The sequence below is a fragment of the Convolutriloba macropyga genome, chromosome 12 (assembly GCF_964194025.1).
Source record: "Convolutriloba macropyga chromosome 12, txConMacr16.3, whole genome shotgun sequence".
Classification (NCBI taxonomy): Eukaryota; Metazoa; Xenacoelomorpha; order Acoela; family Convolutidae; genus Convolutriloba; species Convolutriloba macropyga.
Window position 1 is genome coordinate 31,644,345 of NC_134479.1, and position 16,940 is coordinate 31,661,284.

At 36.3% G+C, this 16,940-nt stretch overlaps 2 protein-coding genes across 7 annotated transcripts in view; both read right to left on the reverse strand.

The window, feature by feature from the left end:
- Positions 1-4,011, reverse strand: part of LOC142350851 (chaperone Ric-8B-like) — an 84,438-nt gene extending 80,427 nt beyond the window's left edge. For both annotated transcript variants that reach the window (XM_075402823.1, XM_075402824.1), the window contains exon 1: positions 3,985-4,011. The gene's annotated coding sequence lies outside the window, so the exon portion shown is untranslated. The remainder of the gene's footprint in view (positions 1-3,984) is intronic.
- The window catches only part of LOC142350852 (zinc finger C2HC domain-containing protein 1A-like), an 82,778-nt gene that overhangs the window by 45,249 nt on the left and 20,589 nt on the right, over positions 1-16,940 (reverse strand). For 2 of the 5 annotated variants that reach the window (XM_075402825.1, XM_075402828.1), the window contains exons 5-7: positions 8,137-8,233; positions 7,670-7,766; positions 4,325-4,492 (exon numbers count right to left, since the gene is read on the reverse strand). In XM_075402825.1, the coding sequence (XP_075258940.1) occupies positions 4,325-4,492; positions 7,670-7,766; positions 8,137-8,233 (362 nt within the window). Of the gene's footprint in view, positions 1-4,324; positions 4,493-5,168; positions 5,253-7,669; positions 7,767-8,136; positions 8,234-16,940 lie in introns of all 5 variants that reach the window. The other 3 variants (XM_075402826.1, XM_075402827.1, XM_075402829.1) reach the window with 3 other exon arrangements.

Sequence of the window (16,940 nt, forward strand, 5' to 3'; positions counted from 1 at the left end):
TATATAAAAAGACTCGAACTGAAGAAACATTGTTAAAAACTATCTTAAGAATTTAGAAAAATCAAATTTTGACAGCAAAAAACGAATCGCCGTGCCTTCTACGAAGGCACCGCCACAATTTTTGCGTAGATTTTCGTTATTTTGTAAAGAAAGCATCTAGAATTACAGGGTTCTGGAAATTTAGCAGAAAAACACTTTTCGAATGAGTTCCTCATTTCCAAGAATATAAGATTCTTTTAAATTATGATAGGTCATTGATATTTGGCTATAGGTTGAGCTCCCGATAGAGTCAGGCAAGAGTCCTTGAATTTTCAAAACATTGAATAATGTTGAAGCCCGACGACTTATCGAATTTTGCTCCAATTTAGATCTGCATAACGGCACTTTTAGTAACATGTGTTTTGCTCGTCTTGTCGTTAAAAAATGTCTTTCAAACTGAAACATACTGTTTAGATAGTCTTCGGCATGGAAACTGTTAATCGATTTTAAAACAAACTTAAGCAGCTCATATACATGTAATTCAAAAACTGTTAGAATTTTGTTTGCACAGAATAGATCTTCGCTTTGATCGAACCGACTCTTAAAGTAAATTAATTTAAGAATTTTCTTCTGTAGCAGATGGATTGGAGCTAAAGACGTGAAGCTAGAGCATCCATACACCAAAATTCCATATTGTATGATAGGACATATGATACTCTTGTAATATTCTATTAACTGGTACCTTGGAGCGAAGTGTCTTAATTTTGATATTATACCACATTGCCTACTAAGTCTTCCTATGACAAGATCTATATGAGAGCTAAACAACAACTTTGAATCAACTATTATGCCTAAATATTTACATGATGGTTCCAATTTAATTTCTTCTGATGCGATGTGGAATCGCTCACTGGAAGCACTTGTTTTTAAATTTAATTGAACCGTTTTTAGCATATTGAGCTTAAGTTTATTTGCATTTAACCAAGCGGCTACACTATCTAAGTCATCTTGGATAGCTACTCTTGAGCAACCTAAACTGCAAAGTTTGGTGTCGGCAGCAAAAAGATGGACACTAAGTTGATTACACACTCTTGGTAAATCGTTTATATAAATTAAAAACAACAGTGGTCCAAGTATGGAGCCCTGAGGGACACCACAAGTTATATTTAACGAAGTTGATGTCACACCGGCCACGAAAACTCTCTGAGTTCTATTAGATAAATAGCTTTTACACCATTCTAGGCACTTATGACGAATACCATAACTTTCGAGCTTACGGAGCAATATTTGATGATCTAGTGTATCAAATGCGTTCTGTAGATCCAGAAAAAAGTTGACAACTTTGAATTGGCTTACTCTTATTCTGTCAGTTAATTCTGCCAATGCATCTATGGTGGAATGCTTTTTGCGAAAACCAAATTGCTTGCGATAGAGAAGATTAAAATGTTCCAGGTATTCGTAAATTCTAGAGAACATTGCCCGCTCGTATATTTTACTCCAAACATTTAACAGAGAAATTGGCCTATAATTGTTCTCTTCTAGTCTTGATCCCTCTTTATGCAATGGAATGACTTTTGCTTTTTTGAGCTCAGTGGGAAAAACTCCTTCACGAAATGATTGATTAATTAACGATGTGAGGTATTTCGTGACAACAGATTTTGTTGTCTTCACTACAATATTACTAATCTCATCTTCACCGGATGAAGATTTGTCCGGAAGTGAATCAATAATTTCACTTATTTCAGTATCAGAAACTGGATATACTCTCAATGTCATATTAACATCAGTCAGTGGTGTGACTGCCTCGGAAGGAATACTGCGCTGAATATTTTTGCCAATACTAGCAAAAAACTCATTAAATTTCGCAGCTACTTGAAGATTAGATGAGTTAGGTGCAGTATCTGACATGCACGAGGAAAGCTTTGGAACTGCATTATTTACCAAATGTTTTCCTGGCAGCTCATTTAAAAGTTTAAATGTTTGTCTTGAGTCTCCGATACATTTTTCGAACATATTTCGATAATAAACCTTTTTCGCCGTTTTAATACTTTTTTCTAATTGAAGTCTAATATCTGTAAACTTCTTGCGCAGAGAGCCATTTGACTTGTCTGCTTTCCATTTCCTGTGAATAAGATTCCGCTGCGTACGCATATTTTTTATTTTGTTGTCGAACCATTTAGGTGTAGAATTTCGATTGTGCGGGGTGATACGTTTTAGTGGAGCGTACTGCTCAGTAACGGTTAGAAAAATGTGATGAAAGGCACTAAAGCATGAATTTGCACAACCACTGTGTGCTGAAAAAACATTACAAAGTTCGTGACTCAAGGCAGATAAGTATTTTTCAACAATACTGCAGTTACGAAGAAATGATGTATCCCTTACAATTTTGCTTTCCAGGTCATTTGCTTTCACTGTCCACTTCAACGTAACAGGAAAATGGTCTGAAAAGCTTTGATTTTCAAGTATGTGAACATCCCCTATCAAATTTTGAAAAATGAAGTGGTCTAAGCAAGTTGCTGATTTTTCTGTAACACGGGTGGGTTTATTGGGTGTTATAAAAAAACCATTTGAATGAATGGCGTTTTTATATTTTTTCGTGAGCAAATTTTGTTTCATCGTATCAAGGTTAATATCCCCACATATTACAGTTGGCAAGCATTTGGAATTTAAATTTCCCAAAACTTCTTCTACTAAGTCCACAAAATCAAGTTTATTTGCCCTTGGTTTGTTGTATATTACCACTAGCCGGAACTCGTAACCTTGTTTTTCTATGGTCGCAAATAAAGACTCCTCGATCACGCAATCCAGTTCTTTTTGAATAGAGCAGTTAGCTGTTAGTTGAATCATAATGCCACCGCCTTTTGAGTCACGAACTTTTGAAGCTACATTTTGGTAACCAGTTACCAGTAGTGATTTTGGGTCGTCATTTTTAGATAGCCAAGTTTCAGTCAAGCAAAGAATATCAGGTGGAGACTCAAGACTATGTAGAAGTGCTTCCAGGTCCTCTATATGTCTTTTTAAGGAGCGAACGTTTAAATTTAGAATAGTAAGTGAACAAGAATTTGAAGTTTTAGATTTAGGTGAAGTCACTGCACGAGGAGGTGGGAAAAATATTGCTATGGGATGGTTGGAAACATTTAACAAAGTCTGAAAAATTATAATTCAGGTTCCTGGCTGCTTCAAGCAGATCAAACACTCTGTACACTCTTTTGTTTTCTTTCCATAGGTAAAAAATCGTGCCCTCCCTTGTCCAGGCTGATTCAACCCTAGGATCTCTTTTCATCATTGCCAGAAACTTTGCTCTAGCAGGGGATATGTCTTCGAAGATTTTTACATTACTTCCAACTTCCGACAACTTCTTTTTGTTTCGGAGTATCTGCGTTTTCACCAACCGTCTAGCAAAACGGGCAATAATAACGCGTTCACCCGCTTTCCTGCCTGGGAGTCTATGTGCCGTTGAGATGTCCCTTTCGTCGACTTCCACTCCTATTGATGTTGCAACTTCAATAACTTTTTTGATGGTCACGTAATCTTTCTCTGGTACGTTTCGGTTACCAGTATGATCTGAGTCTTCCTGAACGCCACTAATACGGATGTTGACCCTTCTTGTATAATTTTCAACAGTTTCGGCTTGGGACATTGCTGCTACATTGCAGCGTTCTTCTTGATAGTAAAGGTCGTCCTCAATATGCTTGATAATTTCGGCTTTCATTTCCTCTTTGACCTGTTCTACTGCTTGCTTCACTGCACTTGGAATAGTTACTTGAATTTCCGTTCGAACTTGAGTGATAATTTGACTAATACAAGCAGGAGTGATGCTGCTGATACGGCTTTCGAGCATTTTGTCAATTTTAGATAAAAACAAATCTTCATCGAAGGTATCTGAACTTGGACTTGAATCGGGTTTGGCCCGCTTCGCGTCCTGTTTGTTCAGAATAGGGGTTTGATCTAGAAATCTCAAGTTGGGAAGATCATTTGCCTCTGTCTCATTTGACATCTCTGAAACTATTTAATAAGTTTATCACAACAATTAGGCTAGTGAAACTAAAAAGTTCAGATTCAAGCATAGATTATATGCCAGATCTCTATAGTGGCAGATTCTACAATGCAAAATTTTCCTATATAGAGATGCCACATAGCACACTTGCAATCATGGTTTACGCGACTCCAGTTACAGTCACTTCGAAATTCTGTCAGATCTCGAACTGCCACGCTTTTCAATTAATGCCAGATTTTCTCAGTTACTTTTTCAGAGTCAAGAAATCTATACAACCACAACGCACATACGAAAACAAACACGCAAGCAAGCACAGAAATCGGTTAGCTACTTTTCACATTAGTTCACAGTTAGTTTTGTCACCTTGGGCATTGGGCACAGCACGTCTGGTGGCACTAAGGTTGGATGATGAGGAAGTGGGAGCTTGGGGGGCTCGTTGCCCTGAGGCAGCAGGAGGGGGTTTCCTGCCCCCCATAGACCCCGAGGGTGGCATACTACCACCAGGTATCCGGGACGCTAAAGGGTCACATATTAGCGTAGTACAATTTTTAAGAACTTTTTTTCGATTAATAAAATTTGCAAAACACAGCATAATCTTAAGACAGCTTTTTGCGAAAGCAAAGCTCGGAAATAGAACCAAGTTTCATAACTTCAGATGTTTGCCCTCTCTAGTTACTAAACAAAGTTATAAAATAGCTCATTATTAAAACCCACTATACGCCCAGACCAGAGAGAATTTTAAACATGCACGATTATTGAAACAGCAGATCCCACTTCAATAAAACCCTTTTCTCTTACGAATAGAGTTTCGAGCGTCCCTAATGCCAATTTTGGTATTTTTCTCCTTATTGTTAATGATGTTTTGCTTAAAAGATTAAAACAAACATGCAATATTCGGGTTTTAGCTGTTTCTGATGATAGAATAATTTTTGTTTACGAGATTCTTTTTCCAAAAATAATTTTACCGTGTGTTTGACCATTTTTTGACCAACAGGAAACAAATTTTGGATACTTTTTCCATTTTCAAAAGTGACACAAATGATATCGACATATTCGAAAGCCGGTTATAATCATGTATAAGAACCAAATATATGACTCTTCAAAATAACATATACAAGATCAACAGAAACCATAGAGATTGTGAAAGACAATAAAACAGAAGGTTAAGACAGACCGTTAGAATGTTACCCACTTGCGATGGGAGTATTAGGAGTATGATTTTGTGAAGCATATGGATCTCCGACCCCTGATGTCGAATACCGTTTGGAGCCATATGCTAAATAATATATTGAATTCTTGATAGGCTTGCTAGTTTTGATCAATACTAAAAAGCCATTAAATTCAAAGAAAATAACAAAACGGTGTTCTCCTGTTCATACAAAACATCAGGAAGTAACGATTTAGACATAGCCGGAAAAACATTTTTAAAGTGCAAACTACTTTGATGTCAATTTGTAGTTGGACATACTCTTGTTTCCTAAAGAAAGGATAAAAGGGCTAGTATCAATACCAATAAGCATTAGAAATGGTTACAAAGACTACAAAGTTCAAGTCGCGGTCATCTCAAATTGCGCTTTTTCGGTTTATCATCTTTCTATTTTTGATTTAGTTTTCCGAAACCGACTTCATTGATGCTAGATTACTTTCCTGAGCAAGTGCCACTTCCTGTCACGGCGTGACAAAAATCATCACTTCGATTCGAATTCAAAACATACCCGGCAGATTGCCGGAAAATAGCAACCGTTGATTCCCATAACTCTATTGGGATTGAAAGAAAAGAAAATATCAACAAAAATTGATTTTTGTAAAAAAAAACATTTTTAAGTTCGACTTATTTTGATGTCATTTCATAATTGAACATACTCCTGTCTCTCAGTGAGAGGCTACAGGGTCTAGTATCAAAACCAATAAGCATTATAGATAGTAACTTAAAGTTATGAGAACAAAGTTCAAGTACCGGGCATCTAAAAATGGGCTTTCTGGGTTTATCCCGTTTCTATTTCTGACTTTGATTTTTTATACTGACTCTCTTCATTTTTAATTGCTTTGCTGAGCAGCTGCTGTTTAAAAGGACTTTGAGCAGAATGACAGAAGAGTGAAACTGGCCTGGAGAAGTCAAAAAGATTTCACGCAAAATGTCGAAAAGCGGCAAAATGGGTAAAGCGAAAAAAAGTTTGACGAAGTAAAAAAAAAACAAGTCTTGACGTACAATTCAAAGAATTTTCATTGACTAAAAAAAACTAGACCTAAAACGGACTATGAATGGATTGGAAAAACCATTTAGAAAAAAAATCCGATCCAAAAAATCGAAAAAACAGTAAAAATCAAAGTGAAATTGCCACATGTGAACAAAAAAATCACTAGCGAGAAAGCGAATTTTTGTTCAAACACCGATTTCTCACTCGACTTTAAAATTAGAGTTAAAAAAATTTCACGCCGCAAAAGCACTCGCTTTTTCACTCCATTTTCTGTTTCGCCGTGACCAAAATCACTACTCCAATTTGACTTCAAAAATCATGAAAAAATGTGAACATATCTTAAAAAAAGACAGCTCCCCAATACAATTCAAATTCTTTGAATTGTAAAAAATAGGAGCGCTATAGTAGCTGGCTGAGAAGATGAGGGCGGCTATTAAAAACCATGAAAATGTGTGAACAGGTCTTCAAAAAACAGCGCCCCGACGCAATTAAAATGCCTTGAATTTTAAAAATAGCAACACAAGTCCTGACCTAAAATTCAAAATTTTTATTGACTAAACAAAATCTAGACCTAGAAATGAATAGAAATGGGCTCGGCAAACTATTTAGTAAAAATGCGACCGACAAATTCAATAAAACATACACAAAATGACGTCCAAAAAATTTCTCTCGAATGACAGGCGGCGCAATTTAATTCAGGGGCTGTAAACTCGATAAATTTTTCTTTAAGTTTGCAAAAACATCAGCCGACGGTAGGATTCCATCCCCGATCTCCTGAGTCCGATTACTTCCCCTCGACAGAGTTATTAACCACTGGGCTATAAGGGAATTGTCATCGGGTCTCTAACAATCGGTTTTGTTTGAACAAACTTTATCCCGGAGTGAGAGCATCAAAAATCACTCAAAAACCAAGAAGAAGTGCGTGAAAAAGATTATTCTAGAAGAAACGCGCAAAAAAGTCAAGCGAAAAATTTGCATTAAAAAAGACACAGACGTTAACAATAATTGTTTCTCATTCGAGAGCAATTAAACAGTAAATATCAAAGTCAAATTGGCCGCTGTGTACAAAAAAAAAATCATTGAAGAGAAAGCAAATTTTTGTTCAACGACCATTTCCTCACAACTTTTAAATTAAGTGAACAAATTCTCCGCCTGAAAACCACTCGCTTTTTCACTTTACTTCTTTCGGCGTGTCCAAGGTTTTACTTTTGGTCTACATAAATTGAGTTCAAAATTTTTACCAAATAACTACAAAAATTTTATTCGCCTTATCGAGGCTTCTGATATACCACCCACAACTAAGTCGAACCACAACTAAGTCAAACCACAACTAAGTTTTTTTCGTATTTTCATCACATGCTTCAAATTCACTCCAACACTCCCCGTGAGTCGTAAAAAAGAAAACGCAGCAGTATAAAAAGAATAACAGAACTAAAATAATTGCTATACCAAATTCGCTTAAGAGCAATTAAAAAATGAACGACATTGAACCTACCAGAAGCGGATGCAGGTTGTTGATTCATATTTCTACTGCTTCCACCCACAGCCCCTCTACTTCCAGCCATGCCACCCCAAACTGCACCAGGTTTGGCCTATAAAGATGATTCGATGAGCTTAAGTCGAGAATAAGGAACTTGATCCATTTAGAGCCAAAAAGGTGACCTCTCAAATTACTTCACTTCAAGCCGAAAACTGTAAACTAGACAAATTTTCGAATCTTTCCTTTTGTGCCCCATATAATTTAAGTACCTCTCACTTACAGAGCAGAAGAGCACGTATCATTACACAACACAGTCAAGCGCACAGGGATTAAAAGAGAAATAGGACAGGACCTTTTATTTGAAAAATTAAGAAAACAGTTGTTTTCAACTGTTTTCATAGGTTAATCCCTGTAACGAATATAAGGTATTCGTATTTAGCAGTTGAAACGACGTAAAAAATAAAATGGAACAATCAACTAACTCTGTTGCCAATGTCTTTCTGTGCCCTCTTACTCTGCTCTCCGCAGATCTGTTCATGCTTTTCTATCCGGTCTGCATTGAACGTACGTCCACAGTACCTAAACATCCCAAGGTGCCAATTCCATAGTACCAGTCCCAGACAATAAATGCTGTTTCAATAATCTCAGACGATCGATGCTGTTGTTCCAAATATTAGCAAGCAACACTTCATATCCAGAGATTTACTATATGTCACGCCCCTATTTCGTCCCTCATAGTTACGTGATGATATTCCTTAAAATATCCATAATTAAGTGCTTTATATTAATTAATATTCAGTTAGTTTCAAGGCCATATATAGCCAGTATTTTCCATCTAGGCCTGTAACCCCTAATTTGTTTATGTTTATGAAAAACAACCGCAGATTGACAGGTTTTACTAGCAAACACTTCAAGTGCCTAAAAGCCTCAATATTTACTTTTTTGAGTTTCTTGATGATAAATTCACATAATCAGTAAATAACTTCATGAGAGATTATGTACTTGGTGAAGTAATTATTCTGATAAAGTAGGTGCTAATACGGAATTGTATATGTACTGAACAAACATCAAGAGACGTACAAAAGCCGGAAATTGCCCAACTTGTAAATCAGTAAATATTTGCGAAGGACCAATACAACTGAAGGCACAGTCCTGCGGAACCCACTATCACCAAAACACCGGAGAACCAGCCTGACAATCAGTTGCCTATCATCTTATAAAAACTTGATAAAACTTGAGAAACTTCTTAAAATTATTAAACAATTCTTGCTAAAAAATAATTAAAGATTGAACTGGAAATTCTCTTGAAAACCTCCAAGTTTGGTAAACTTAGTTACAGAAGAAATAGCGACTAACTTAACACTAAAATGCAAGGCAAACTAGTGGATATATCACGCATCTGAACCGCTCAATAAAAGGCTATTACTAGCTAATTTTACTCAAATTATATCCGCTAAAAATCGCACTGTGAAACACCAAAATAAGTCCTTGTAAAATGCCAATTATTCAAGTTAATTACTTCTAATATAGACCTCAATAACACCACGAGGAACACTATTAAAAATCAGTGCGTAACATGGTGACAGGAGTTATTAACTGTTTTCCAGTTTAACGGACCGATAATTCGATTAATTCCTTGATATTTTCGATATTTCCTTTCTTTATTCTGTTGTCTTCTTTCTTTTCTTCTTCTTCATTACCTTAAGAGCCTCCAATCATCCAGAACCACATCCAGCACTTCCTTTCCGAGCAAGATGATAACACAAAAAGCAGTAACAAAGGAAAGAATGGGTTGGGTGGAAACTGTGTTTGTGTCTCTGTGGACTAAGTGTAACAGTAATACAAAAGTGTTTGAGTGGACAATAACTGGAACACACTCAACCACAGCCGTCACAACGGACAAAAACAACACAGGGTATTTGCAAGCGAGGATATTGTGAGTAAATGAATTTGTAAAATTAATTTTGGTGCTTTATGTCAATTTATAAAGAACAAATTCTCCCCGCTATTAATAATTGCCGCGCTTCCCCCAATTTTGTTGAACATATTGAAGGAAACCACATTAATTACACCCATAACAGCAATAAAACACAAGCTCAGATAGTAAGCGCTTTTTCCTCTTCAGCTTATAAATCCATCGTTATTTATGTGCTAGATAAAGATGACAAACGTGTTGCAATTTATTGGACAGCAAAAAGTTTAAATCAGAAATCTCGTAAATTTGGACTTATCCGTCACAAACTTCAATCTGATAAAGAAATTAACCTTGATAACATCATCACTGATTATCAGATAACATCAGAATAATAAATTACTGAAACCATAACTTAATTATTAACTAAAAAAGAGGGCAAAACAAAAGTTTAAACAAAAATAAAAAACAATTATATTTTATTTCCCCACCCAGCTCCGGAGGTTAATGAATCAAACAGTGACTTCGGTCAATTATGCTGTTGCCTATCTGAGTGCAGCTTCCACAAGGCCTGTGCGGTCGTGGTCCCCACGAATTTTCCTAAACTAAGGGGCACTCTTTAGAGGTGAGACTTCGGCGGCCCATACGGCTTCAACGATATAAGTCTGACGATTCGACCGGAGCTTTAGGAATAGGCTTATAAGCAGCCCATCTTTATTATTTTCTGAACGAATGGTTTCAGTAGTTTCTTTTCTGATATTCTTGTGCTATTCATTTAACTGTTTTCATCTCTTAAAACACCTAAATCTCTCCATTAAGTTAAGTTAAGTGTGCTATTTAATACTTTAGAACGAAAATAAGACTGATTGAACAAAAAGTATATAATCTAATCGGGTAAAAAGCAAAATGGCACACGCGCAAATCAATATCACGCCTTTTTCCGGATCAGAAACGGACAACTTCAACGAGTTTGAACAACTAATAACAGGTGCAATCGGAGTTGCAGCAATCGCAAACGCGCAACAAGCGAACTTTTTACAATTACATTTAAAAGGAGACGCTTTACGATACTTCCTAACCTTACCAGAGGCTACCAGACTAGTCTTCGAAGACAGTATAACAGCTCTAAGAAATAGATTCACGCAGGATGACTTGAGAGAGATCAGAATTATAAAGTTAGGGAATCAAAAGTTTAATCCAAAAACAGACACTGTAAAAATTTTCTTAGTAAAGTTAAGAACTGAAGCCAATAAAGCATATCCAGCACCTGAAATAGTGGTAGCACCAGCAGGAGCAGGTGACCCAGAGGCTCGTAGATTCGAAAGAGAGACAGCAGCAAGAGAATCTGCCATTGAAATGTCAGAAAACCGAAAAAACGAGCAAATAAAGCGCTTCTTTATTAAGTCTATGCCAAACTGGCTTAAGCCTAAGCTCTTAGAAAGGCCAGATACAGATACCATTGATCAATTATGCACCTTAGCTAGCCAACAAATTGCAATAAGGGAGATGTGTAACAGAGAAGAGTACTTTGACGACGGTTTTAATGAAATAACGGAAGCAAATACTGATAAAATGTTAAAAGCAATAGCTACTATTTCAAATAATCAGAAAGAACTTGAGCAGAAACTTGAGCAGAGATCAACACCTAAAAATGAGCCATCAGAACAAGGCCCAGTAAACATATTCACACCACATTACCCTCAACAAGCCTACAGACAAAGTTATAGACAAAATTTCCGGCCCCAATATCAAAATTATCGACCAAATTACCCTCAATATCAGTCTAATTATCGTCCAATTCAGCAAAACTATCGGCCCCAGCAACAGTACGCCCCCCGTGCTAACAATTACCGAGAGTTTAGACCACAATTTAATGCCCCTAGACCGTTTTATTCTAACGAACAGCCACAAACTCGTAATTATTGGACCGAACCTTCAGGCAGTCCCCCATTTGTTCATCCAGCTTATGTTAATAGACCAGTTTACCGGTTCCCAACGAAAAATACCCCTCAAAACCTTCTTAGACAGGGTATAGTTTACGATAGTCCAGCACAAGACCGATATGGTATGCAAAAAGCAAAAGAATTTAGTCGTGCTGGTGCACTCCAAAGTAGAAATATGAGAGGTATGAATTTCCCATTTAATCAACAAAAAAACTAATAAAGCCACCCAACATTAAAAATCAAAATAAAAATTATAAAAACTCAGTTAACCATTATAACGAAAGCACGTCTAGTCCTAGTTTAGATAAAGTAATAGAGCCAGTTTATATTAAAAGTAACAAAAAGCGTAGAAAACGCAAAAGTAATAATAATAAAAGTAAAGTTAATAAATCTGTGCAACTCCCAACACAAGTACCTCAATCCTCACCAAAGCCAACACCACATTTTCAGCAATTATTCAGCATTGTCCCACTTTTAGGCAGAATATTGTCTTATGTTAAAGTTAAATTTAATGGAGAATTAGAAAGACGCGCACTAATCGATACAGGAGCATTTGCAAACGTGATAAGTCGTGAGTTTTACAAGGAGCTAATTAATACAAATATCAATTCAATAACAGAAATAGAAAAGCCTGATCTAGATAAAGTTAAAATGGCAAACGGAAATATAGTTAAAATTGACAAAGCAATTGAAGTTACATTTAAATTGGGCACACAAACATTTACAGAAGATTTCCTTGTTTTAATTGTCACAACTCCTGTAATATTAGGCAACCCATTCTTTGTTAAACATAAAGTTAGCATCTGCCCAGGACAAAGTTACATTAAATTCCCTGATCAAACTCTGCAAATAAATGAAATAAAGCCAGAAAAGCAACCCAGAAGAGTTGTAGAACGTAAAAAATTCGGAGTTTATACACAGAAAAAGCAAGTCTTACAGCCAAATCAACAAGCAGTATTAGAATGTAAGCTTTATGATAAACTAGAATCATTCACTGACCTCTGTGGGGTAATAATTCCAAACGAAAAAGACGAAAAATCTTTGAAAAAGACAGTGAAGTAATATTAACATCCTCTTTAAGTAAAGTTGCTGAAAATAACATTCTGTACATCTATGTCCTGAACATTACCGATCACCCAATTACCATAAATAAAGGCGAAGAAATAGCCAAATTTTCATTCTTAACATCAGACCAAGCTGAAAAGTTGTTAGAAGTAGATCCTCAATTAATTAATGTGGCAAAAATGAGCGAAAATTATTTAACAGAAATAAATCAGCTAATTCAAGTTACAGACACCCCAAAAAGAAAGGCTCAACCAGCGAAACCAGCACCAGAATATGAAAAACTATGGTTCCCAACGCCTGAAACGTGCCCAGATCCGACAAACTTGTCGCCCTTGCAGAGAGATATCTATGAGCAACTGCTAAAACTGCAAGAAATGGAGAAATTAGATCCAAAGGGTAATAATCAGGATAAAATAACATTTTTGAGCAAGTTTCCGTGGGAAAGATCAGCCCTTAATGATGAGCAAAAAGCAGTAGTAGGTGAACTACTAGTCGAATTCAGCGATATTTTTGCGAAACACAGATTTGACGTTGGATATAACACAGATTTGAAAATAAAGTTAACTCCAGAAAGAAGCATAACAATTTACGAACAAGGCCCTCCAACGCCGGTCCATTTGAGAAATGAGTTACAAGTAGAGCTCGCACTAATGCATTATTACGGACTGATAACAACTTTGTCTCAATCAAGATATAGTAGTCCACTTTTCGCTCAAAGAAAGAATTCAGGAAGACTCAGACTATTGACTTGAGAAAAGTAAACCACTTGTTGAAAAATGACTACGTGAATACCAATTTCCCGATTTCCAATATGAGTGACGCAATAAATTACTTTGCCGGGAAAAAATTGTTCACAAAACTTGACTGTTCTCAAGCATACCACTGTGTGCAAATGGCAGACGATGTATCAGTGCAACTGCTAGCATTTAACTTTGCTTCGAGAACTTATGCTTATAAATGTCTTGCACAAGGATTGAATAAGTCAGTAACAGGATTCAGTTCCTTTATTAGACATTACTTGGACCCATGTTTAGCATCAGGAAACTGTACCCAGTTTATGGATGATATTGGAAATGCAGTAACAAACTTTGAACAATTGGTACCCTCTTTACGAGAAATTTTTACGTGTATACGTCAATCTGGATTAAAATTGTCACCCGAAAAGTGCGAAATAGCAACTGACACAATGAAATTTCTTGGAAACAACATCAGTGCAGAAGGAATTTCACCGGAAAAAACGAAAATAACTAAATTTTTAGATAAATTTAAAATGCCAAAGACAACGAAACAAGTAAAACGATTAATCGGCTTCACGCAATTCTTCCGAAATTACATCCCTAACTTAGGTGAAAAACTAATGTCATCCTACAAGCTCCTAAAGAAGGATGCAGTAATAGAAACCATAGAAGAACATGTAAAGGCATTAGAAGTAATAAAGAAAGATTTAATGGAAGCAACAAATGTAACATTGCGATTGCCAAAACCAGGCCTACAGTATGTAATTCTTTGCGATGCTAGTTACCACGGTGCAGGTTTTGTACTAATGGTGGAAGACTACGTAAACGAAACAGGAAAGAAAGAAAAGAAAACATACGCTCCCGTATCGTTTGGATCGCATTTGTTTAATGCTACGCAATTAAAGTTCTCAATTTATTACAAAGAGTTCCTAGCCTTGTACTATGCGCTTGACTACTTTTCACACTACATTTGGGGATCGAGTAAACAAGTAATTATACTCACTGACAACAAAAGCCTCACACAATTCTTTCAGTCAAAAGTAATACCGCCATCACTTTGGAACTGTTTAGACAGAATACTTGCCTTTAACATAGTAATTGCTCACATTCCTGGACGCGCTAATTACGCAGCCGATTTTCTCTCGCGAATGGAGAATGACAAATCAGCAACAATGTCTTTAAAGTTAACAGACAGAATTCCAGTTACAGAAATAGAAATTGACACAGAAGCACAAAACCCTGATGTAGAACTAAATGTGTTATTTGATACTGAAGGCCTCGGTGACGAAATAAACGAAGACGAAGTTAACTTTCTTAAAAAACTAGGAGTTTATGACGATTACAAAAAGCGACAAAATGTTCCAATTACAGAAATTCAAGGGCTATTAAAACTTAAACGAAAACACGAAATAAATTCAATTGAGTACCCAAATCCATTAGATGAGTTCCCAGACCTTACAGACAACTTAATTAGCCTTAAAATAGCAGATGAGCAGCAAAAAGATGCAGATATTAGAATAGTAATAAGCTGGATTCAACAAAACAATCAACAACCAGACTTAAAGTATGCTACAACCAACTTAAAAAAGTATTACAAACATTTAAACAGATTAATTCTTGAAGGGAATGTCTTATACCGGAATTTTTATGATGATACTGGAAAAGTACTTCATAAAAAAATTCTGTGTACCTAAGCATTTGTGGAAAGAGACTATATACAGACTCCATAATTCACAAACAGCAGGACATTTAGGCATTAAAGCAACAATTCAGGAACTCAGAAAGCGATTTTATTATCCAGGCTTCACTGAACATTTCATTAGCTTCATCAAAAACTGCCTCACTTGTCTTCAATTGAACAGAGTACCGAAAAGCCACATCACACCGAAACTGCAACCAGTCAGTTCACTACAATCATATCCAGGAGATATGCTCCAAATTGATTTAGTAGGCCCCCTAATGTCATCGCAATATAAGTATGTTTTGAGTGCAATAGATGTTTTCACAAAGTACCTATTCGCAGTTCCATTAACAAATGGATATGCTGACACAGTAGCCCGAGAACTAGTAAAGGTGTTCTTCCAACACAGCTATATTCCCCAAACGATACTTAGTGACTTAGGAACCAATTTTACTTCTGAATTAATGTCAGAATTAGCAAGTTTATTAGAAGTAAAGCTAAAACATGCCTCACTAAAGCACCCTCAGACTATCGGAGCAGTAGAACGATCTCACGGACCACTGAGACGAAATCTGAAACTTAATACAGAAGAACAATGGAAAGACTGGCATAAATATGTTCCTCTTGCAACCTTTATTCATAATACTTCATATCATTCAGCGACAAATTGTTGTCCTTCAACTTTATTCCATGGCAGAGAACCCATAAAATCCCTTGACATACGGTTCTCCAGAAAAGTAATGGATGCAGTAGCAGTAAACTCCGATTTTGTAAATGAACTGCAAGATGCCATGATGCAAAAGTTTGGAGAAAACAAAGAAATTTCAGCGATATTTTTGCGAAACACAGATTTGACGTTGGATATAACACAGATTTGAAAATAAAGTTAACTCCAGAAAGAAGCATAACAATTTACGAACAAGGCCCTCCAACGCCCGTCCATTTGAGAAATGAGTTACAAGTAGAGCTCGCACTAATGCATTATTACGGACTGATAACAACTTTGTCTCAATCAAGATATAGTAGTCCACTTTTCGCTCAAAGAAAGAATTCAGGAAGACTCAGACTATTGACTTGAGAAAAGTAAACCACTTGTTGAAAAATGACTACGTGAATACCAATTTCCCGATTTCCAATATGAGTGACGCAATAAATTACTTTGCCGGGAAAAAATTGTTCACAAAACTTGACTGTTCTCAAGCATACCACTGTGTGCAAATGGCAGACGATGTATCAGTGCAACTGCTAGCATTTAACTTTGCTTCGAGAACTTATGCTTATAAATGTCTTGCACAAGGATTGAATAAGTCAGTAACAGGATTCAGTTCCTTTATTAGACATTACTTGGACCCATGTTTAGCATCAGGAAACTGTACCCAGTTTATGGATGATATTGGAAATGCAGTAACAAACTTTGAACAATTGGTACCCTCTTTACGAGAAATTTTTACGTGTATACGTCAATCTGGATTAAAATTGTCACCCGAAAAGTGCGAAATAGCAACTGACACAATGAAATTTCTTGGAAACAACATCAGTGCAGAAGGAATTTCACCGGAAAAAACGAAAATAACTAAATTTTTAGATAAATTTAAAATGCCAAAGACAACGAAACAAGTAAAACGATTAATCGGCTTCACGCAATTCTTCCGAAATTACATCCCTAACTTAGGTGAAAAACTAATGTCATTCTACAAGCTCCTAAAGAAGGATGCAGTAATAGAAACCATAGAAGAACATGTAAAGGCATTAGAAGTAATAAAGAAAGATTTAATGGAAGCAACAAATGTAACATTGCGATTGCCAAAACCAGGCCTACAGTATGTAATTCTTTGCGATGCTAGTTACCACGGTGCAGGTTTTGTACTAATGGTGGAAGACTACGTAAACGAAACAGGAAAGAAAGAAAAGAAAACATACGCTCCCGTATCGTTTGGATCGCATTTGT